Source organism: Rhinolophus hipposideros (assembly GCF_964194185.1).
Source record: "Rhinolophus hipposideros genome assembly, chromosome: 24".
NCBI classification, from domain to species: Eukaryota; Metazoa; Chordata; class Mammalia; order Chiroptera; family Rhinolophidae; genus Rhinolophus; species Rhinolophus hipposideros.
In genome coordinates this window covers 19,253,526-19,277,997 of record NC_138070.1, presented here as the reverse complement: position 1 = coordinate 19,277,997, position 24,472 = coordinate 19,253,526, and the positions used below count along the sequence as shown (strand labels likewise).

The 24,472-nt window shown below is 49.3% G+C and overlaps 1 protein-coding gene across 4 annotated transcripts; it reads left to right on the top strand.

The window, feature by feature from the left end:
- Window positions 1-4,199: 4,199 nt before the first annotated feature.
- LOC308492455 (SEC14-like protein 4) lies at window positions 4,200-16,843 on the top strand. Of its 4 annotated transcripts, none has more exons than XM_081037508.1 (13): window positions 4,200-4,357; window positions 6,971-7,046; window positions 8,385-8,428; window positions 8,741-8,800; window positions 8,924-9,112; window positions 10,492-10,587; window positions 10,860-10,920; window positions 11,881-11,964; window positions 12,290-12,396; window positions 12,468-12,607; window positions 12,698-12,867; window positions 13,994-14,152; window positions 14,365-16,843. In XM_081037508.1, the coding sequence occupies exons 1-12, from the start codon at window positions 4,304-4,306 to the stop codon at window positions 14,131-14,133; spliced, it is 1,221 nt and encodes a 406-aa protein (XP_080893634.1). In that variant the 5' UTR covers window positions 4,200-4,303; the 3' UTR covers window positions 14,134-14,152; window positions 14,365-16,843. The 4 variants fall into 4 exon arrangements, with proteins under 4 accessions (XP_080893634.1, XP_080893635.1, XP_080893633.1 ...); XM_081037509.1 differs by having other exon boundaries at window positions 4,225-4,357; window positions 12,516-12,607; XM_081037507.1 differs by having other exon boundaries at window positions 4,225-4,357; window positions 12,269-12,396.
- Window positions 16,844-24,472: the final 7,629 nt, after the last annotated feature.

Genomic DNA, 24,472 nt, shown 5'->3' with positions numbered 1-24,472 from the left:
TACCACGTAGGCAGGCCTAAGCATGAGGCCACCCTGCCCTTGGCATCTGTGCCAAGCAGATACTTCCTCCCAACCTGTCCAAACCCTATGTATTTGGAGGAGCATTCGATGGCACCTGCCCATCCTAGACGTCTGCTGCATGGCACTGATCTAGCCATAATGTGCGGACAGTGTGGGCTCCTGCAGAGCCTGACTGCACCCCAATAATGGAGATGCCATTCACCCCACCGAGTTTCCTTTAGCTGGCAGCTTATAGGCTTGAATTAGGACTGCAAGCCAGACACCTGTGGCCATGGAGCTATGCCACGGCTTTGGGGGCACCTGAAAGATGGGAGGGAGAGACGCGGCAGTGAGGGGGCAGGAGATACGTCAGTGAGTGAACTTATGTTACGTACCATGGCAACACATCATTGCAGTCCAGCTTCTCAGCCCACACGCCAGGGGGCACCAAAAGAATGTGCCACCTTTTGGATAGCAGGAGCAGACAGGCACACCATGGAAGAGAGGAGTCGTCTGTCTGCCAAACCCCTGGCTCCCAGGTGGTTAGAACAAAAGTCCTCCACACCCAGTGATAACTGGAGTTTGAGCAAGCGGCAGCATACTGCAGGCTCAGGGGAGGACATCTGCTCTGTGTCGGAAAGACAGGGACCTCAGCGTGACCTGGAACCACAGAGCTGGGCAGACATGACATGGTGAGCAGCTGGCCGTGCACCACCCTGCCTGGATTCCAGTCCTGGCTTTGTGCTTGCTGACAGTGAGACCTCAGGAGGCTCCTGAACTTCACATTCCTGGTCCAAAAAACAGGGATAATAATTGTGCCTCCCTCAGAATGTGTCCGAAACATTCAATGAGCTAACACTGCACTGCCGGATTGACCACCTGTATTAGTTTGCTAGGACTGCATAATAAGGTACCCCAGACTGAGTGGCTCCAACTACAGAACGTATTCACTCACTATTCGGGAGGCTAGCAGTTCAAGACCAAGGTGTCAGTAGGTATGGTCCTTTCTAAGGGCGATGAGGAAAAATCTGTTCCGCGCCTCTCCCCTAGGTTCTGATGATTTGCTGGCAATCTTTGGTGTTCCTGGGCTTGTGGAAGCATTACCTCAAACTCTGCCTTCATCTTCACATAACATTCTCCCTGTGCGTGTGTCTGTTTCCAAATTTCCCCCTTTAATAAGGACACCGGTCATACTGGATTAGAGGCCCACCTTATTCCACTTTGACCTCATCTTAACTAATTACTTCTGCAATGACCCTGTTTCCAAGTAAGACCACATTCTTAAGTGCTGGGGTTTAGGACTTCAATATCTGAATGTGGGGGCAGGGACACAATTCAACCCATAGCACCACATGTGGCTATTTGAGCATTTGAAATGTGGCTAGTCGGAATTGAAATGTGCTAGTATGCTACATGCACACTGGATTTCAAAGAGCTGATACAAAAATAAAAAGAATGCAAGGTATCTCACTATGAATTATTAATTTATCTCATTTATTGGTCACATTGATCACATGTTGAAATGATATTTTGGGTACATTATGTTAAATAAAATATATTATTCAAACTAAATATTTTTATGTGCCTGCTGGAGAATTTCAAGTTACCTGTATGGCTCCCACTACCTATCTGTTGGACAGCGCTGAGCTAATATTTACAAAATCCTTAGACCAGGGCCTGGCCCATAGAAAATACCTTTAAGTGCTGGTTAAATAAAGTTACCTTGTGACGTGTGGCATTTTAAAAATATCACTTTTCCTACTCCACTGGAGAAAGTTGGGGATAAATTTCTTTTCTCGTGTGGCCCTTCTTTTATTGAGTGGATTTTGTTTTACATTTCAGAAGCATATGGCATATGGAATGTTGTCCTATCTTTTCCAACTTGTTTCCTTCGATTTTTTTCCATGTGTTTTATAAACTCTTTATCAACCACATTAAGCATCGTGGTTTCCTGAAAAAATATTTCCAATTTTCCTGTTAATAATGCACACACTACATTAAGCTGAAAATATTTTATGTTAGTTAGGATGATTGGGCAAAGTGGTAAACTACTAAAAGATCCTAATGCATATTGTCAAATAGTTTTCTAGAAAAGCTGAACCAATTTCTAGCCCTGCCAGCAATGTATGAATGTCTCCATTTCACCAACTTCTAACTAACTAACTCCATTTTTTTAAAGGCTTTGTGTATGTTTGTTTTGTTGCTATACTAATTTGGTGGAGGAAAAAAGTATCTCATTATTTATATACACATTTCTTTGATAATCTGGAGGCTGAGCGTTTATCCACATGATTGTATTCCTCTCTGATAATTAGTGTTTTGAGTCTTTTGTCCATTTCTTAGTGTCTTACTATTTTTCGTATCAATTTGCACACGTTCTTTAAAAGATATCAGTTTTTGTACATTTTATTTTTCCCAACTTCACATCAGCAATGACTGACTTAATGCCTTACAACTGATCGTCCCTTTGTAATTTCTGTCATTGCTTTTAGGCACACACCATGCCCTTCCAGAGATGTGATGTCACTTTTACTTTCTTTTAGCTTTTTGTAATATCTCTCTCTCTCTCTCTCTCTCTCTCTCTCTCTCTCTCTCTCTCTCTCTCCGATTTAAAGTCTAGGACAGCACTGTCCAAATGAAATATAATGCAAGCTGCAAATTTGAGTCGCACCCATAATTTAAACTTTTCTGGTAACTACATTTTTAAAAATTAAAAGAATAGAGCACAGAAAATTTTTAGGGTAGTGACCCTATTCTGTATGATACAGCAAGATACCACAATGGTGAACACATGTCATTATGCAGTTGTACAAACCCATAGAATGTACAACACCAGGAATGAACCTACCGTAAACTATAGGCTGTGGGTGACAATGACGTAGGTTCATGAGTTCTAACAAATGTACCCCTCTGGTGTGTGTGGTCCGTAGTGGGGCATTCTGTGTGTGGGGGTGGGGGGTATATGAGAGCTCTCTATGCTTTCTGCTCAATTTTGCTGTGAATCTAAAACTGTCCCAAAAATAAAGTTTATGAATTTGAGAAATTCTAAAGTATAAAAAAGTAAAAGAAACGGGTGAAATTCATTTTAACAATATATCTTATTGACCCAATATACCCCCAAACATTTATCATTTCAACATGTCATTAATATAAGAAATGAATGAATGGAATCTATTTAATTTTGGGGGTATTAGGCCTTTGAAATTTGGTGTGTATTTTACACTTACAGCACATCTCCATTTTCCCTAGTGACAAGCCAAATTCCCAAAGCTCAATAGCAACACGTGGCTTGTGGCCACCCGGCTGGTCAGCGCTGGCCTAGACCTTTATTTGAGCCCAAGGGAGGGAAGAGGGGAAAGGTTCTGGTGGCCTGATGTACCTCCCCGTTCACCTTTACCTCCCATTTGCTCCTCTCTCTGGAAAATTCCTGCCCAACCAATTTGAGTTTTCTCACCTTCCCCAGTGACCTTTGCCTGACTCTTGGATGCCATCCTGGACACCTGTGTCAGCCACCCAACACCCTTTGGCCTCCCAACCCCTCCATCACTCCACCCAGGGTTTCCCCACTGCCACTTCCCTCTCCCTGGCTTTTGGGCTGTGGATCCTACCCAGTACCTCACAAGGGAGCCGTTCCTGGATCTCTACCCCTGTGGCTTGCTGCTCCAGTGACAGCCTCAAAAGCAACGATTATGAAACAATATTCCTACCAGCCAACACTTGCCGGGTATGCAATGCCAGGCAGAACCATGGCGGATTATCTTATCTAATCCTCCAGACCATCTTGAAGCCTGGAATCCTCTTGCACATAAGGGCTCTCCTATCAGTTAGTGAACACTAACAGGGTGCAGCCTGTGTTCAAAGTCAGGGGAGGAAGGTTGGGGGCCCCTTGGGAATAAAGTCCTGAGGACCACCTAGAAGGTAGAACCAAGTTTATAAAAAGTTCCTCCATTTTGCTGGAAGGGGATCTTGGTGTTCTCTGAAACTTGCCCAAGTGTCCTTTACGCCCTCCCCCTTCACTGCTACGCAGAACCTGTAGGAGCCCCTGGGATGGGGGGGTGGGGGTGCCTGCTTCCCCCAACTGAAATCTGTGCTCTGGGAGGGAAAGTGGCACCTCCTTGGCCCAGGTAGGGTGTGTCTTGGCGACTGGCCTTGGCAAACACCCCAGAGGGGAGGAGAGCCCGGCGGGACAGGGCGGGGTGAAGCTAGCTCTCTCCCATCGAGGCGGGACAAACATCTGACGTGCCCAGCAAAACCGGGAGTCCATGAGCACCACGAGTGGCAAAGCCAGGCAACCACAGGCACCATGAGCGGCAGAGTCGGGGACCTGAACTCCCAGCAGCAGGAGGCGCTGGCCAGGGTGAGGGGCTTCGTGGGTGGGGAGGCTTGGGGAGGGGCCGAGCAGCCTGACGATGCCCACCTGGGCTGGAGTCTCTATCTTGTGACTGAAGAGGGACCCTGGAGAGTGCCTGTGTGCAGTTGCTGAGGCAGCTGTGTATAGAACACCCGACAGGAGTCCTTCTCTGGGCAAATCCAGCTTTTCACTCCTGACCGCTCCAGGCCCTTGTTCTCTGGTTGTGGGGAGAGGCGGGTGAGTGACCTGGCGCTGCCATCCATCCGGCTTCTGAGAAGCTTTGGGCAGACAGACTCCCAGATCTCCTGCCGAGATTGCAACACATTTGTTTGGTTTCTCTTTGGGCCTGTTGTCAATGTTTTCATTAAAGGGAGATGGAGAAGTTTTTGGTGATTTCAAGACAATACTGAAGACCACACCTAGAAGTGTCAGGGCCATGGGGAAGGACAAGCATACCCAAGTCTTAGGTGCCACAGCGTTAATTCGGTGTGCAGATGGCCAGGACAGTAAACTGGGACTTCAGGTTTGGGGTGGGGGTGGGTCACCGCCCTGCCTCACACTTTGGACCTGTGAAAGGGCAGCTTCAGACTTCAGGACAATGAGTTCTTTTTAGGCTCCTAACCTGGGGAAGACCGAAGGGTGCTCCAGGGAGGAATGAGAACCCCTGGTGAAGGGAGGTGGGGGGACCTGAGTGAATTCCTAGTGAACGAGAGAAGGGTCTCAGATGAATGATGGGGTCCCTGGTGAATTCCAAGGTAAAAGAGAAGGTTCCAGAAGCAGAGGGTCCCCAGATAAGGAAGGGTCCTCAGGTGAAGGAAAGAAGGTCCCCTGGTGAATCCTCCCCTCCCCATTGGCAATGGCCTCAGAGATGCCCCAGATACTAGGCTCCTAGGAGGGACTAGACACCTGGCCTTTGGGGGTGAATTGTGGTGGAGGTGCCTGTGGGCCAAAGAGCTTTAAACAATGTAAAAAGAGTTTATTCTTCTTTTTACCATTATTTAAAAGAAATGAATGCTATTTTTAAAATTAGGGAAAAAGAGAAAAGTCGGAAGGGGGAAAGGCCACTGATAGTCCCAGAGGTCTAGTCCCTTGGGAGCATTTCCTTCCCGCTTTTTCCTAAGTCGTGACCTCCTGTGGTCACACTGCCAGATGCTCCTTTCTCCACCTGGCATCATCCTAAGATAAGTTTTTCCTCCAAGTTGCTCCAAGCCCTTCCCAGCACCTGCTTAGTGGCTTTCTCTTAGTTGATTGACATGTGCTCCAAGGGTCGAGCGGCCTTGAGATTGGAAGACATGGACTCCTCCTGGCCTTGGAACTGCCTCATTCTGTTCCTGGGGAAGACCCCCTCCCCTTCCACCCCTCGTCCCCAGCCTCAATTCCTTCATCTGCAAAGCAGGAATATGACCTCTGCCCCTCCGGCTTCAGGTTCAAAGGAGGGAAGCTGGTAATCTGGAGGGGCTGAGTGGTGCAGAGTTATTGTTTCTCAGGCAGTGTCCGTCCCCTCCCACCCCAGAAAAAACTTCCTCAGGAGCCCAGAGGTTACAGCTGGTCAATGTGAAAGAAGCTCCATTCCAGGTGTCTGTAGCAGTTGTCGTTGCTTGTGTTGTTAACACCGCAGATGTTTAAGTTGATTATTTATTTTTAATTGTGTGCGCAATACATGAATACATTCTTATTTTAAAAAATCATTATGGTGCTAAAGCTTGTTTGATGGGTGGCCGTCAAGACAGCTCCTATGGCTCTGCTGGCACCTGTTTCTAATCCCAAATTCTCAGTCACAGATTTCCCCAGCACACCCAGCCCCCCAGGCCTCACCTTTCATTCCTTTCATCCTTATGGGAGTGAGGTCTCTTTTCTATGTGAAACCTGAGCCTCAGTTCCAAACCCAAATTCCTAGCGGCTTCCCCAAACTCTGCCAGTAGGAAAAGTTACCCCCAGCAGATCAGCCGTCCTCCTTCCCCCAGCCCCAACAGGGCCCCGATGAGGCAGCCCTGTCCTCTTTTTCAGTCCCTACCTGCTGACCTTTGCTTTGGATTGTTTCCACAAAGATTCCACTGTCCAGGACTCTGTGCAGTCCACTTTTGCTGAGTGCCCACATTTATGTGGCACCTGCTGCAAGCCAGGCCTGATGCTAAGTGCTTTACCTGCCCAAGTTCTTTTGATTGGCAAAAGTTTATCATTGTTCCCACTTCGCAGATGAGGAAACTGAGGTTCAGAGAGGTTAACTAACTTGCTTCCAAATCCAGGCCCTCATGATGCAGTATCAGGGGCAATGTTCCCCAAATGCTCTGGTTGGCCTGCATGAAATTCACCAGAGATCTGGGCAAAAATAGGGATGGCAGGGCCCCATCTCAGACCTATAGAATGAGGGTCTTGAGGGGCAGAGATCCTCCAAAGTTTGAGAAGGACTCAACTCTTCCTACCATGGTGGGCTGGGGGGGTGCCCCATTCCCAGGTGGCAAAATGGCCCAGGCAGCTGCTGCTAATCATGCAGTCCTCACCTGCAGGGTCCCTGGGCAGGGCCGACTGGCTGACTAAGGGTGGGACGAGTCGGGAATGGAATTGGAGGCCGGGGGATCATGGGAACCTTCTGACAATCATATTCCCCACCCCACCCAGTTCCGGGGTAACCTCCAGGACCTGCTGCCTACCATGCCCAAAGCTGATGACTACTTCCTCCTGCGCTGGCTGCGAGGTAAGGCTGGCAGGTTCGGAGGTTTCTCAAGAGAAGGTGTGGGAGATTTGGGGAGATAGTGCCACAGAGTGGTAAAGAACGCGACCTCTGGAATCAGCCCATTTTGTGTTAGAATCTAAACTCCCCTTCAAATCGGCGTGGCACAAAATCTCCGCTGAGCCTCAATTTCTTAATCCACCTGAGGCCACCTCCCCACCAACTGTTGTGAGTGTTAAAGTAGAGGGTGTAATGCCTGGCATCAAGTGGGCACAGGGTCAATGTGAGGTTAGAGCTAAACCTGGGAAGTTCTCAGGGTGACAGGCCTGTCCTGACCTTGAGTCAGATATCACTGAACATCGTCTTCAGGACCTGCCTTTGGGTCTATCTCTGGTGCCTTGAAGACAAGCTGTGTGGTCCCCTTAGAGAATCTGGCACCAAGCAGGTGCCCAGCAAACACTTCAGGAAGTGGATGTAGTAGAGAAGTAGCTTCTAGGAATTGCTGCAACAGTGTAAAATTATTATAATAACAGAAACCACCTCAGGGCTTAGGGAAAATTCATTTCAACTCAGCACACCCTATGGAATGAATTTTGAACTTGATAATCAAGGCAGAGCTGGTGGCCTTGGTGGTTTTTTTCTGGAGGTATCTCATGATCAAGGCAGAGGAAGCCTGATAGCATCTCAGGCCCCTTCCATTTGAAAATCTCTGATCCTGGATCTGATTGAAGGCCATCACTACACTAATGCCTCAGTGAATCAATGAGCAACAATCACGGCATTTCTAAAACAGAGTACCATATTTTCAATTAAAGTGCATTTATTTCTTCAAAATAAGTGATCACAACAATGGCTACTGTTTACTGAGAACTTACTGTGAGCCAGGTAACATGCCAAGCACTTTGTACACTTTGTCTCATGTTATTTTTTTAATAACGCTGAAAAAGATATTATTCCCATTTAGCAGATTTAAAAACCTAAGGCTCAGAGAAGGTAAGTGACTTGCGCAAAGTTGCACAGCAAATAAAAGGACAAAACTAGAATTCAAGGCCAAGTCTGCCTGACTCCTCACTACCCCTAACACTGAGGGGCTCTCTCTGCTCCCAGTGGGACATCAAATATCACAAGCTAAACCTACCTCTGAGTTTTAAAAGTCCTGGAAACTGAAATCAAGGGCCCTCCAAAGTCATCTAGAGAATTAAAGATCACTGCATTTTAACAAACTTTCCAGACCCCCAATATATATTCTTGGCGTGTCAGGAAAAGCCTTGGGACAACCCATTATTTCCTCACGAGCTTCGAGAGAACGGCTCGTTCTAGAGCTGGCCTCAAGCCTCCTCTTTACCTCGACTCTTCTTGCAGCTCAGAACTTTGACCTGAAGAAATCCGAGGACATGCTCCGGAAGGTAAGCCCTCATTCTCATCAGCATCCTGCCTTCCACAGGCTGTTCCCAGGAATTAGAGACCAAGAGGGGGGACCCTTACCCTGTCCCGTTGTCGTGTTTCTTCTTTCTTCCTCCTCGGATCCCTTTCTGCTTCAGACCCGGGTTCCCACAGCTCTCCTCCTGGCATCCCCACCCCCAGTTCCTTGTCAGTAGGACCTGGGGATGCTCTGGCAGGTTCTTACTGACTGTGAGTGAGAGTCCTGGCCCGATGTCCCCAGGTGCCCTCAAGGCCGTTGGGGCAGGCAGCCTTCAGGTCCTGCTGTGTCTCCACAGCACATGGAGTTCCGGAAGCAACAGGACCTGGACAACATCCTCACATGGCAGGCCTCAGAGGTGAGCGTCATTCAGCATCTGATTCCCCACCGCTTCACTGCCCCCAACCATGTCCGGCCACCTGACACCTGACGGAGCAGGGACATGGCCCGGTGGGCTGGTTTGAATCCGTACCTCACCCAGGTGGTCCAGCTGTATGACTCGGGTGGTCTGTGCGGCTACGACTATGAAGGCTGCCCCGTGTGGTTCGACTTAGTCGGGGCCCTGGACCCCAAAGGTCTCCTCCTGTCAGCTTCCAAGCAGGAACTGATCCGGAAGCGCATCAAAGCCTTTGAACTGCTTTTGAAGGAGTGTGAGCTACAGAGTCAGAAGGTGAGTGACTGGCACAGGGGGTCCTGTCCCTGCTTTCCCCCAGCCCCGCACTCCAGGCTCTCCTGGGACGTGGCTTCTCCTCCAGTCACCCATCCACACACATCCAACACGTGCCTGATGCTCTCTGCTGGCACGAGCCTAGAGTCACTAAAGCCCTTTCCCCTCTCCTCGGACCCGGAGTGAGATGCTGATCTTGTGTGCAGTGAAGCCTCTGATTCTGTTTCCCGGCAACCCTGGGAACAGTGGAAGGTCAGCTTTACTTATGAAAAAGACATCCACTGATTGTAAATTGCATAACTGTAAACACCTGACGGGGGAGCCATTGCTTTGGGTGTCCCCGAGAGCAGTGACCCTGGAAACTGGGCACATCCCTGTGGGTCCCTAGAAGCTACTATGGAGCTGCTTCAAAAAAAAAGATTCAGTCTTGTGGGACATGGGGCTTCTAAGCCAAGAGGGACCCACACCCACCTTCTCAGATCTCCTCCTTGCCCCTAACTCTGTGTTTCCTGGCCTGTGTCCTTCAGAGTGAATCTAATGCCTTGTTGGTTTGAGTCTAAGTATATAACGAGCATAAGGAGAAGACTCCCAGAGGGAGCTGTTATGTCACTGTGGGATGATTTGACGAATGGCTGACTCCACATGACATGGGCAGAGCCTGTGTCCCCAGCAACTGGCACAGCGCTAAACACAAAGGACCTCCACAGAGATTTGTGGCAGGCATGAGAGACTTGTAAAGCACTGTATTTAGTTCCTGGTTTGAATAGATGTGTGTCTCAAACAAGATGGCTGATATTATAGGTCAAAGCAGCGTCTTCCACGGCATGGATGTTCCCAACTGGAGCCAATGATTATGGTGATGACGATACTACTAACAATATCTGCTGATATTTACCAGGGACTAGCCACGTGCCAGGCACATGGGCTCATCGAGTTCTTACAGCAATTCTATTAGAGCCTGGAATTATCCCCATTTCACACACACACAAAAAATGAAGGCTCAGAGGGGTAAAAAACCCACCCAAGGCCACACAGCCTGCCAGCATAGCTCTGGCTTGCACACAGCTGTGTTACTACAGACACTGGCCGACGTGGTATACTACTGTACAGAAAGATGCCCACTGGACAACCAAGGCTGTCTTTAATTCCACGGTTAACTAATTCCAGGCAATAGTGTTGAACAAATAGTGTAAGGGCCACCGTGCCAGGGCTCAAATGCAGCATCTTGTCAGAGCTTAGATGGGTCCAATCTATTTGGAAAACACTATGGGCAGCCAGGAGTGGGGGTGGCAGGAAGGTGGGAGTGGTGCCCAGGCCTCTCTAGCCATGATCTCCCAACTAAAGCTGTTGTCTGACCTATGGACCTGTTCTGTCTCATGCAGCTGGGCAGGAAGATCGAGACAGTAGTGATGGTGTTTGACTTAGAAGGGCTGAGCCTGAAACACCTGTGGAAGCCAGCTGTGGAGGTCTACCAACAGGTAAGGTAAGCAGCTGGCTCAGGGACAATAGGGAGCCACTGCCTACACCAGCTTCTGATTCATGGATGACGGAGGATAGCCCCCAGGGGGCTCATAGAGCAGCCAGTGAAACTGGCTCAGGATACCACCTCCAAGGAGGAAGTGTATCACAGAAGATGGGGTGGGTCAGGGAATAGCGGGGCAGAGGGCTCATCTCCACAACCTCAGAGGCCACCAAATCCAGGCGTGGATGTGGGAGCGTGGTCTAGACCAGACTCTTCTTAACTCCACAGTATTTTGCCCTCGTGGAAGCAAATTATCCTGAGACGATAAAGCATTTACTTGTTGTTCGAGGTGAGGATGACTGGTGGGGGGAGGAGTGGGGAATGTGGGGGGACAGTGGGTAAGCCACTGAGTTCAAGGCTTCTCAAAGCATCTTTTGTGAAGAATGTTTTTTTGTTTGTTTGTTTGTTTGTGTTTGTTTGTTTTTAGCTCAGTCCTTCATAAACTAATAACTTTTGGAATATACAAAAGCATGTGCAGCAATGTCAAATAGGTTATAAATTTCTAAATGTTTGCTATTATTTTCTTTAGTTATCTGAGTGTGGGCTGGTAATAGATGGTCCATGGACCACCTAGGTTGGTGGGCACACTTTGAGCAGGAATGGTCCCTGTCTGTGACAGGGATATAGCGAAGGGGTCCCTGCATGTGCTCCAGGTCAGATGATCTGGCTTCCAATCCAGCGAGCTCTGTGACTTGGAGCAAAGCTATTGAACCTCACTGAGTCTCAGTTTTTCCATTCTATAAAATGGAGATGTAATGGCACCTTCTCATAAGATAGCTGTGAGGTTAAATGAGACAGTCTGTGGAGAAGGCGTAGCACAGAGCCTGGCCCGCAGAAAGCTCCCAGTAAGCATGAACAATTCAGATGGGCCGTGAGGTCTAATGCAGATGCCCCACCTACTTGCACCCAAGAGGATTCCAAGTCAACCTGGGAAAAACTGGAGAGTGGAAAGGAAGAGGCACCACTGGGGAATCCACACTGCCAAAACCTTATAGCTGAGCAGGGGAGCCAACCATTTATTGGGACTCAGACACTGTGCCAAGTATTATGGATATAGTGTTTGATTTAATCTCCATTTTATAGTTAACAGCACTAAGACTCAGAGAGGGTGAGTAACTAGCTGAAGGTCACACAGCAGGGGGTGGCAGAATCTAGATCTGCCTAACTCCTGTCCAGCCCATGCCCTTGGGCATGACTTCATCCAAGTCCTGTCTGGTTTGGCTTCCCAAGGCAGTTTCATGTGTTTCAGCCCCCAGGCTGTTCCCTGTGGCCTTCAACTTGGTCAAGTCATTCTTGACTGAAGTGACTCAAAAGAAGATAGTCATTCTAGGAGGTGAGTGACTTGGCCTGCTGGCTGTGCCCATCTCCCCATCTGCCTAGGAATCAGTAGTCAGTGCTCAAGGCCCCATTTTTCCCTGATTCGTCTTCTTTCCTGTGGTGCTGACCTTGGCTTGACATGTGTCAGCCTTTGTCCACTCAGGCAAGGTTTTGGGCCCTGTATCCGAACCTGAATGGCCATGTGAAGCTCTTGGGTACTCTCAGGAGTAGGCACCCAGGGAGCAAGCCAAAGCACATCAGATCCCCTCCCAGGGCTTGGCTCCCTCTGCCTCTGGCAGCCTTCCTGAGTCCCGGCGAAGCCCTCACTGTTACTCCCACAGGCAACTGGAAGCAGGAGATATCAAAGTTTATCAGCCCCGACCAGATACCCATGGAGTATGGGGGGACCATGACTGACCCCGATGGCAACCCCAAGTGCATGACCAAGGTACAGGGTGTCCAGAAGTCGGGGAGGGAGGGGTGATGGCCATGGTCCCACTCACCCACCCTCACCCACAGATCAACTATGGGGGCGAGGTGCCCAAGACCTATTACCTGCACAACCAGGTGAGGGTGCAGTACGAGCACACGGCGACCGTGGGCCGCGGCTCCTCCCTGCAGGTGGATAATGAGATCCTGTTCCCAGGCTGCGTGCTCAGGTAGGGATGGTGGCCACTCACACCTGGGCACAGATGGGAGGGGCCCGGAGCCCAGGGAGGTGGTCATCAGAAGGGCCCTGTCCCGTGCAGGTGGCAGTTTGCGTCAGATGGAGCAGACATCGGCTTTGGGGTTTTCCTGAAGACCAAGCAGGGGGAGCGGCAGCGGGTAGGGGACATGACGGAGGTGCTGTCCAGCCAGCGCTACAACGCCCACATGGTGCCAGAGGATGGGAGCCTCACCTGCCACAAGCCTGGCGTCTGTAAGAGCTGCAGGGTTCACTGGAGATTTTCCTTCCTCCTGGCAGAGAAATGAGCTGACATGTGTTGCCAGTCTGGCTTCTCTCTTTCCCCTCTACTTCCAGCTCTCAGGGAAGGCGTGGGGGTCTGTGCATGCTCCTAGATCCCATGGGTGCCACGGGCATTGGCTTGGGGTGTTGGATCTGACTAGTGGCCCTCGGTGTGGGTACAAGGGCAGAGACACATTGTGGAAAGCAAGACTCACAGCCTGGGGCTGCAGAATCAGCTTCTAGGAAGCCCCTACACTGGGCTGGACAGGTATAAAACAGCCATGGTCTTAGCTTCAGAGGTCTCAGCCTGCCCAGGTGCATGGACCACCTCACTCTGGGCATCCTGAAGAGATGAGTCTTCCATTATCCTTCCTTCCCCGGCTACCCAGACCAAATAGAGTTTGGTCAGTGTTACGAGAAACAGAACTGCCCAGCAAATCTGCGGACCTCCCATCTTTACTGGGAAGGGAGCTAGAAGAAGGGGGACCCACGCTTGATTTCCTCTGGAGAAGGAGAGCAAGTTTTACTAATGCTTACAAATACATCTCCAGTTCACCTTTGTGGAGAGGAAGAATTAGGAGAGTGGAGACAGAAACTGGATGACTCAACACGTCCCAGAGTCCACATTGGACCTTGGCATTGAAGGACATGCCTTCTACGAAAAGCTTGATGAAAACATGGTTTATAGAGCTCAGCCCTCTCCTCTGGGGAAAGCAGAGCTCCTCTCTAGGTTGGAGCGTCAAGATAAGGGAATCCCAGCCCCTGCCCTCCCTTGCTCCGTACTCAGTGGAAAGTCACATCACCCATCTCTAAGCCTCATCCACGTAATGGGGGTGAGAGCACCTTCCTTGGGCTGCCTTGCGGATTGAGGGAGCTAGGAGTGCTGATGTAATGCCTGGCACCTAGAAGGGGCTGAGGCCTGCTGGGGGGTGTTATTATTCCTTTAGTGAACACAGGCATCATCCAAAGAGATGGCAGTGGGCAATGGGCTGGGGACGGGACAGTGGCTGACCTTCCAGCCTCAGCCACCATCCTGGGAGGCACCAGGTGTGCAGATGGGCCGTACTCGACTTGCCTGATTCCTTCTCCGTCCTTGTAGATGTCCTGCGCTTCGACAACACCTACAGCCTGATACACGCCAAGAAGGTCAGCTATACTGTGGAGGTGTTGCTCCCCGACAAGGCCGCTGAGGAGAAGATTCAGGGTCTGGAGGCAACGGGATCGTCTCTAGCACAATGAAGACGCTGGCTGCTGCTGTGTCCGTGCTCTCCAATTCCCTTAGCACCCCACTCCCTGGCCCCTCCTCTCCCAGGGAGGGTGGTACTGGAGGTGACCTCAGAGATCACTCACCCCATATCGCCATCTCAGCTCCTCATGGGCCCACCTGGCACAGTAGCCAGGCAGGAAGGAGACACCCAGTGCATAAGCCACCCAGAGGATTCCGACAAGCATCTTATTCCCTGTTCACAGAGAATGAGAATGAGAACCCTGAGGATGAACCAGCATCCACTGAGGAAGGTCCTGACTGCAGAAGCTGCCCTGTATCCCTCCTGACAAGGTCCACCTGTCCCAAGACTCACCCATGCCTGGTATCCTGGCTTGGGGGCACATACCGGGCGTGCCAAAACACGTATACCAATTGACACTTTGGTCAACGTTGCTCAAGCAGTAGTTTGCCATCATCAGAAGTGTCTGGACGCTGACGGTCACCACTTTGAGCACCTCTTGTAATTGCTGAAGTCAAACGTGACTTGTAGTCATCTTTTGTTATCGGTCTATATTGAGTATTACAATTTTAATAGTTTTTCCTTTCTTAAAATGTGTGTACATTTTTTTTGGCACCCTCAGTACATGAGCCCTCAGCCTTGCAGGGAGCACAGCTTCGGGCCCTAAGAGCAGGGAGGCCCCATTCTCTGCATGTAACTGGAGCGAGGTGGACCGCGCTGATGTGTGGAGAGTGGAGCTGCCGTCTCAGAGTGCTCGTCTCAGTCTCTGACTTTCTTCTTGGAGAACCATCCAGCTTTTCCTCCACCTTTGTGTCTCCCCGAGGCGGCAGCTGAAGGTCGGCTGCCAACCCTACCATGTGACCCAGCAACTGGCCGGTGATGGCATCTATTTCTCCAAAGCTGGCTCTCCTTGTGCCCACAGCCCACAGTCAGGACTGTCATCTGCTTTGCTGGGTGGCCTGCACCCAACAGAGCAGAACTTGCCCTGGAATGAGCTGAGGAAGCCGCCAAGCTGGGTGTGGCTCTGCGGGTTGATTCCAGATGGCATCGAAGCTATTGAAGGGGGCCTGTGAGCGCAGGCTGTGCTGCCCTTCCCCTCACCACCCTGCCCCCTGCCTTCTGGCTGGCCAAGCCAGTGGCCTGACCCCGGGGTGGCTTGGCCCCTGGCCCTGGATCCCTGCCCACGAGCTCCTTGTTTGTCCTCTGTACTGCTGTCTCAGAGGGCAAAGGAATGCTGTCTATCCAGTTGATGTCTCCTGGAATGAGTGGTCCAATGTCCCTATAAAAAGGGTTCTCCCTGCAAAGCATTAGCATTCTGGCTGCCAAGGCCCTTCCCAGAGACTGGGAGCCTCAGCAGACTCACTGTCCAGCCAGCAGCTGGACTCCGGCCTTTTTCCCGCCCTCAGATTCTGTGATTTCATTTTCTCCAATTCATAAGAGGTTTCTCAAACTCCCAGGACCTATTTTTGGCAAGAAAATTATGACTTGGGAAGGTAGGAGTCTTCAGGTGAGCTATGTTAGGCCCTTGGGGCCTCCAGCCCCTCCACCTGTGGCAGCTGGGTCATTCATGGTTTCAGCACAGAGTCTGAAAAGGGGCTCTGATGCTATCAAAAGTAAACTAACTCAATGAAACGAAACGCCAAAAGCCAGTGCCTTGAGGCACTCTTGGTCCAGAAGAGTGAGTAGTTTGGCAAGAAAAAAAATTGTGCCAATATCAAGAAGGCAGTCTGGGGCTGTCAGGCAAAATTCACAGGACATGCCCCTGTCCCAGAGCTGCCCCCATATCACAGATGTGGCAGGTTTTCCCACCACCCATAGGGCACTGTGTGGTCACCCTCCATACAGCCTCCCCAGACGCAGCCCCCTGATGCCCTAAGGTGTCCCAGAGCCATCTTCCCACTGCCCTTGGCCGGCTATGGAGGGTGTGACCAACTGGGGTTGGGAAGACCCAGGGCCAGGTTTCACTGGGACTGCCTGTTGTCATGACAGAGCCTTCATGCCCTCTGCTTAAGAACAGGGGGTTCATGGACTTGACCCCTGACCCTGGTCTTTCTAACCATCCACAGCTGATTTTCCCCATCAGCACAGCCTCATCTGGTTTCCTTGAAAGTACTAAGGGGTGGGGGGGGCGGCCTGGTGGCTCAGGTGGCTGTGCCATCCACGAGAGCTGGGCTGCTGTGAGCGGCAGGAGGCTGGTGCGAGCTACCAAAGAAATAGCCCAGGGAGGGGCTGTCTTGCCCCAAGTTTGTTTCTTTGTTCATCCAATTATTCATCAATTTTTAATGAGTATCTGTCTAGTACCAGGCACTGCAGGCCCTGGGTATATCAGGGGCCCTGGTCTGACCAGACTCTGCTAGCAGTAAGGTCGCCTATATTGAGAGAAGTGACTCTGATGATCTATTATTGAGTGGCATATCGTCACCACATGTGCTTGGAGGGGCAGGAGCCAAATTCTGGGGGAGCATCCGGCAAAGAAACCCAGATGTGCTTTGCCCAAGGAAGGGGCCCCTGAAAGAAGAACAACAGCATGTGTGGGGGTGACCATGTGTGAGGAAGCCTTCCAGACTGAGGCATGGGGCAAGGGTGGCTGTGGGGTGTTTGAGGCTGGAGGAAAGCCAGAAGGGCGCTGGGTGACACTGGTAACAGCTGGCTGAGGTTTACTATTTCTTTGTGAAAAACTGTGCATACTTAGTTGTTAATAAAGCTGTTTTATAAAGCAGGTTACAAAACAGTCTGTTGTTTGTCAGGAAAGAATGGCAAAACCTTGGCAGGAGGCCACAGATCAAAACTCTTGCTCAAAATGAGGTGTTTAGAAATACCCAGGCTTTATCTGTCCAGAGGAATGGAGGCTGGGCCAGTACTTCCTGGTCCATTTCCTCACTGGAAAGACCACAGATATTCCAAAGGAGGCAGGGGAGATTAAAGGAAACCTATATGGGTGTTTTGAGGGCAGTTGGAAAGTTTCCCTGCCCCTAAATCTCCACCCAAGTCCAGATCACCTTCCGAGAGCCAGGCTGGAGGGAGACACCACTGTGGGACAGTCACAGCGCCCAGAGCCGGTCTTTACCAGAGCCCCATGGCACAGCACTCCACAGTTTACACATCCCTTTTATATGCAGCTCTGAAGCAGACAGATTATAGCCCCATTTTTCAGGCCAGCAAACCGAGGCTCACGATGGGGAGTGCCTTAACCAAAGGCTCAGTGTCCAATGGCAGAGGTAGAGACAGCACCCAGGTTTGCTGCCCCTACCATGCCACTCAGGAAAAGAGAGGGCAAATGGGCCCCGCCAGGGAGAGCCAGCCTGAGACAGGTGGCACACGTGGGTCAGAGCAAGGTGCTAGCTTTCTGGGGTGAGGGGAGGGCCCAGAGTCTGGAGGAAGTTGCTCGGGCACCTGTGCCTTTCAGTGAGAGGTGACGGTGCCAGCTCCCCTGCACACCTACTGTGTGCCCGGCCTGAGCTGAGGAAGGAAACATCATCCCCGGTTTACAGATGAGGAGAGCGAGGCTCATGGCAGAAAGTAAGTTGTCACATCCCACAACAAAGGGAAGGAGGTCAGACGTGAATCTGAATCCATCATCTATCCAGATAGCATGAGAGCTTAATGAGCACGCTCGGTGGCCGGGCTTCACACTTGGTCACTTCACAGAGGTACCGAATCAGGAGGCTGCCGTGGCAGGCCTGAGCTGAGTGGCCCTCGTGGGACCTCCATCTTTAACCACCAGGGGACGCCATTGGGCCAACCATGCCTCTGTGCCCCGCGGAAGCATAAACAGGGCTCCCAGCTTTCAGCTCCAAAAGGGCAGCTTTGCAGGGTTGCGGCCCTGATACACCAACTCCACCAGGCCCAGGCTGTTTGTGGGGCCGTCTAGTGTGACAGAAAGAGGTGGTCCGACCTGGGTTCAGATCCTGGCTCTGCAGTTTGCTGGCTTGCTTTCTGAAGACCCCTGAACCCCATCTCCCTCCCCCAGGCCACTGCCTCAATCAGGGCCTCCACCTTGGATTGTTAGGAAGGAGTCCATGAGTCCCCCTGCACCCATCCTACCCCCTCCGGTCCTGACTCCACAGGGCAGCCAGAAAAATCTTTCTGAAGTGAAAATCTGATCACACCACACCCTGCATAAGCTTTTCAGTGGCTCCCCATTTCCCCCAGGGAAAGGCCAGTCTCATTGGGGGCTTACAAGGCCTTCTGTGACCTGGCCACAACACCCCCATTCCAGTTTCACCCAACGATCTGAATTCACCAATTCATGAAGTTCCTTCCTGCCTCCCTACCTTTGCTCATGCCACACCCTCAGCTTAGGACTCCCTTCCCAATCTTGTTCTGTGCAACCTCAAAGCCCCTGGAGCCCTTTTCTAGAAGGCCTTCCCTAACCCCCTTCTGCACCCAGACCCTAGCAGAGTTAGGGTCCCTTCTCCAAGCTCTTAGAGCAACGGGACCAGTGCTCATCACACCATAGGGTCATCATTTGCCTGTATCTGTCTCCTATTCACTCCCGTCACCAGTCTAGGCTGCACTCCCAAGATGCCTACTAAAGCCTCACAAAAAATAATAGATGCCATTTACTGAGCACCTATGTAGGCCTGCTGCCCTACCTACGCTACCTTGCTTAATCTTCATGACAGTGTGGATGAAAAAGGGGCCACATACTAAACCTGAAAAGCTCAGGGGAGGCCTGCATGGCCAGCCTTACAAACTCAGAGATCAAAAGTCTGAATATAAAAATTCCTAACATGAAGTGAGTTACGGAGTTATGGCAGGTAGTCACATCCTAGGCCTGTAGCTTTCTTGACAAAGGTCAGTCTTTACCTTAAGTGAGCTTGTCTATTGTCTTTTTGCATCTAAGATAACATACCTTTGAAATGTCAGAGTAATCTCTTCTCCAGACCCCTCCGAGCACAACCAGGGCAAGAGAACACAGAACCCCTCACTGTTACCTTATTCCCCAAATACCATCTCCATGTGTTGTAAATATTTATTATTAACTATCCTGTTCCCATCAATGTAAAATAACTATGTATCTCACCATTTTACTTTTTATCCAATCCCAGAGGATCCCCTCCCCCGCTTTGCTTTCTCCTGCCCCCTTAATCTACCACCAATGGGTTTCATGTAACCCTTCTTACATCTCCTCCTTTTATTCTAAAATAAGCTGCAAACCTACCATTCTCCAGAGCATTTTCTCAATCTGTTGAGATTTTGTTTCCCAGCAATTGTCATCAGTTTGGCTCAAAAAAACTTAGAAAAATTCTCTACAGGTTTGGATGTTTCTTACGTTGACAACACCTTTGTGAAATAAATATAATCATCCCTTTTTATAGGGGAGGAAAGTAAGGCTCAGAGACAGTCATTTGTTCAGCTAGGATTGGAATTCAAGGTGTCTGACTCAAGAGCTATGTGCCTCCCTATAAAAAACTAAATATAAGAGCTAAAACCATAAAACTCTCCAAAGAAACCATGGAGGTAAATCTTTGTGACCTTGGATTTGGCAATGTTTTTTAGGTATGATACCAAAAGCACAAGCAACCGAAGAAAAAGTAGATAAGTCAGACTTCATCAAATTTAGAACTTCTGTCCACCAAGACACTAAAGAAAGTGAAAAGACAATCCACAGAACGGAAGAAACTATTTGCAAATTATGTATCTGATAAGGGATTCATATCCAGAATATATAATTTTTACAAGTCAACTATAAAAAGACAGATAACACAATTTCAAAACAGATAGACATTTTAAACATTTGAACAGACATTTTTCAATAGAAAATGTACAAATGGCCAATAAGCACATGAAAAGATGCTCAATTAGTCGTGAGATAAATGCAATTGAAAACCACAATGAGATACCACTTGACACCCACTAGGATGGCTACAATAATTTATAAAAGAAAACAGAAAATAAATGTTGGTGAGGGTAGGAAGAAATTAGAACCCTCACACGTCACTAGTGGGAATGTAAAATGGTGCAGCCACTTTGGAAAACAGTTTGGCAGTTCCTCAAAAATGATAAACATAAAATGACTATATGATCTAACAATTCCACTCCTAAGGATACACGAGGTATGACAATTAAGTTCATGAACTCATCCTAGAAAAAGTGCTCCATACCTCGTTGCTGAATATCACTACGGTCACCTTTGAAGTGCTCCCCTTGGGAAGCTATGCACTGATGCCAGCACCTAGTCCACCCTTCAAAGCAATTTTGGAGCTCTTTTTCTAGAATGGACATCAGAGCTGTCATCATATTACCCTTGATGTTCTGAATGTCATCAAATGTCTTCCTTTCAATATTTCCTTTATCTTTGGGTAAAGAAAGAAGTCATTGGAGGCCCGATCAGGTGAGTAGGGAGAGTGTTCCAATACAGTTATTTGTTTACTGGCTAAAAACTCCCTCACAGACAGTGCCGTGTGAGCTGGTGCATTGTCGTGATGCAAGAGCCATGAATTGTTGACAAAAAGTTGTCTAACTTTTTCTTTTTTCCTTTTTTCTTTCCTTCCTTCCTTCCTTCCTTCCTTCCTTCCTTCCTTCCTTCCTTCCTTCCTTCCTTCCTTCCTTTCATTTTATTGGGGTGACAATTGTTAGGAATCATCTAACTTTTTCATGCAGCCTTTTCAGCACTTCCAAATAGTAAACTTGGTGAACTGTTTGTCCAGTTGGTACAAATTCATAATGAATAATCCCTCTGATAGCAAAGAAAGGTTAACAACATTGTTGCAACAAGTTCAAGAACTTAATTGTCAGATGTCGTATATACACAAGAGAATTGAAAATGTACGTTTCCACCAAAACTTGTACAAAAAAAGTTCATCACAGCATTATTCATAATAGCTAAAAAGTGTTAACTACCCAAACGCCTATCAACCAATGAATGCATAAACAAAATGTGATACATATATCCACACAAAAGAATATTATTTAGCCATAAAAAGGAATGAAGCACGGACACACGCTACAACATGGATGAACCTTGAAAACATTCTGCTGCGTGAAAGAAGCCAACCACCAAAGATCATGTACTACATGATTCTTTTCAGATGACACATCTAGAATATGGAAATCTATAGAGATAGAAAGTAGGTTAGTGCCTGCCGGAGGCTGGCGCAGGGGAGCAGCAAATGGACAGTGACCGTTAATGGCTGCAGGGTTTTCGCGGGGTGATGAAAATGTTCTGTCATTAGATGGCGGTGACAGTTGCGCAACCTTTGAATATACTAAAAATCACTGAGTTGTACACTTTAAGAATGGTGAATTTATGGTATGTGAAATATATCACACAAAGTTTTTTCATTAGAAAATAAGGAAATGAAACTGCCCAAGGGTGAAAGATGGAACGCTGGGTCTCCCAGGGTGCTACCCAGAGCAGCACCAGGACTGGTGAAGCATCCCTCCACCAATTCCCTTTACAAATCCCCTCTTTAGGCCACCCACACCTCAGCTTACTGTGGTCTGAACCACCCCACTCACACACTTGCCTCTTCTCAGCAATGCTCACCCCATGCCCGGCCCCCAGGCCCCTTCTGTAGCCACCCCACTGGTTCTGGTATGACCCATCTAAGGGAAGGCAGACAGGAATGTGCCAAGCAGTGGGGCCACAGGGACAACCCTTTCACATTTCCTAGTAACCGCCTAGAAAGAAAGGTTCCAGGGTGTGGTGTGGGCAGACTCCTGTGGTTGTTTACTTATGTCATGATTGTCACCATGGTCCCCTGAAAGCTTGGCAAACTAACAGCTAAACACAATCTTGGAGAAAATGTGTACTGTGCGTGGGTGTGGGGCTTCTCCTGTGCTAGGGCCTTCGTTTTCAGGAAGGGAAATTAATTCTGTTGGCCTCAAGACACTTGTAGCCCTAGGGGACACACAATGATGATTTAGACCATTTATTAAACACTTACAATGTTCCAGGCCCAATGTTAAGCTCTCCAAGGGAAGGCTGGGCTGGGTTATGGTTCCAGAGTCAGACAAGCTTGGGTTCAAACCCTGACTCCCCCTTTACTGGCTGTGTGACCTCAGAAAAGTTTCTTAATCTCTCTGGTTTTCCATTTCTTTGATTGTAAAGTGGGGATATCCCTACCTGATTCCAAATGATTTGATAATGATGTAACATTCTCAGCACAAAGGAAATGCTCAATAAATGGAGGACTGTGTGCTCTGTGTGGGCAGCGACCTAATCCATCTTGGTAACTGTTCCTCCACACGCTTTTCACTTTCCCACCTCCACATGTTTGCCTATGCCATCACCTCCACTTGGGATGCCCTTGCCTCTCCTCCGATCTCAACTAATCAACATCCTCCCTTCCTTCTGGCTCAAATGCCCCTGCATCCTATTAGGGTGACTTCCGTGCCTAGGTCCTCTCCCTGATTAGGGTGGAAGCTTCTGGAACCAAGACTGTGGATCAGCCTAACAGTACAACAGCAGAGTGGTTAATTTCATGGGTTTAACTCTGGCTAAGTTACTTAACTTCTCTGTGCCGCAGTTTACTTGTCTGTAAAATGTGTGTAATAATGGTACTTAATCTGAAGGGTGTTCTGAGATTTAAATGAGATAATGCATTTAGAATGGGGCCTGGCACATAATACGCCTTCAGCAAATGCAGTAGACCTGTCCAATATGGAAGCTGTCCAACATGGAAGCCACAGCCACATGGGGCAATTTAAAGTCAAATTAATCAAAATTCAAATCAATTCAAACTGTAGTTCCTCAGTCTTACTAACCATAATTCACACATGGCTAGTGGCTACTAGATTTGTCCAAGGACAGTCTCGATGTAGAACATTTCCATCATCGCAGAAAGCTCTATTGAATGGCTCTGTAGACGATGATAATCTGTGCACACAGTAGGTGCTCTGTGCCTATTTGTGGTCTGGATCACAAAAAGCACAGCTCCTGGGAAGACCCCCCAAACCCTCCTCCTGGCCCTCCCTGCCCAGCCTCTAATGTCCCCAGAAGTAACGGAGGCACCTCACATTAGAGGGATTACGGTGAGAGAGGAGACTGGTGAGAAACAGGCAGGATTAGGGGCTAATAAGAGGGCAGTGGAGGAACCAAATCTCCACAAGCTGCCAGTCTGGCAGGAAGTGGGTGTGGACCGCAGCCAGGAGTTTGCAGAAAGAAGCCGGAATGTGAAGTGGGGCAGGACTGGGGTGTGGAGAGTTATCTAACTGTTCCTGAGTACCTGTGGCCGGTGCCTCACACAGAGGGAAACGGCCCCTCCTTCTCCTTCTGGACCCAACTCTATCAGGGGCCCAGAGCAAGAAAGGTATCCAGCACTAACTCACATCCGGTGGTCTAAAGAGGCCCCGAGATAGCCCAGAGGTGGGGACCCAGGATGCCCTGGGGGTAGGGAGACCTAGGAGAGCCCTGGGCAGAGTGGCTTGGGCTAGCACAGTTGCTGGGGCCAAGGCTAGCCCAAGGGTGGTTTCAGCCCACGCAGAACGCTCAAGGCCTGGAAAATGTGGCCACATGGACATGCTGTGGTCTCAAGCTGATGCACTTTTAATTTCTTTATAGGCAGCTGTTGACAACATGGCCTCTGCCCTCTCGGAGCATCTGACCGCTGGAGGACAATACTCCCTTAGATGTGCGTGACCCTATATGTCTCACTAGCTCTTTCTTTTAACTGTGTCAGGAGGACAGGGCAAGTGTTGACCGCCCCATTTTATCAATGAGGCAAGTGACACTCTGAGATGCCATCTTAAAAGGGAGGTCTTATGGGAAAGTGGAACATCAGCCAACATGACAAATCAAAGGATGGGGGACCTTCTGGGCTTTTCTCATCACCTCGCATAGATGGTGGATACCCCTCACTAATTGTGTGTTTAAAATCCCAAGAAACATCCTCTCTGCCCCAAGGCCATCAACATGCCCCACCTCTCCCTTAGGGCCCAGGGGATGCAGGATTCTGGACAAGACCTCAGCGATGAGAAGGGAGGGCCGCAGGGTGGGGGGCTGCTCAGACCTTCCCCATGTTGAAAGTGCAGGGCCAGCACTGCACGATAAAATTTGAAAGACATCAGGAAAAGTGGAGTTGGCCCTGTGGAGAAAACAAATCTTCGGCAAAGACACTTGAATTCCATTTTTCTGTCCCAGCCTGTCTCTTCTTGAATATGGACACTTGTTGCAAAAGAATATGAGCCTCGGGCAGCTGGTTTGTCCAGTGGTTAGAGCGCAGTGCTCATAACACTAAGGTCGCCGGTTCGTTCCCCACATGGGCCTGTGAGCTGCGCCCTCCACAACTAGATTGAAAAACAACGACTTGCCATGGAATTGATGGGTCCTGGAAAACACACACACTGTTCCCCAATATTCCCCAGTTAAAAAAATAAAAATTAAAATTAAACCAATGTCTCTCATG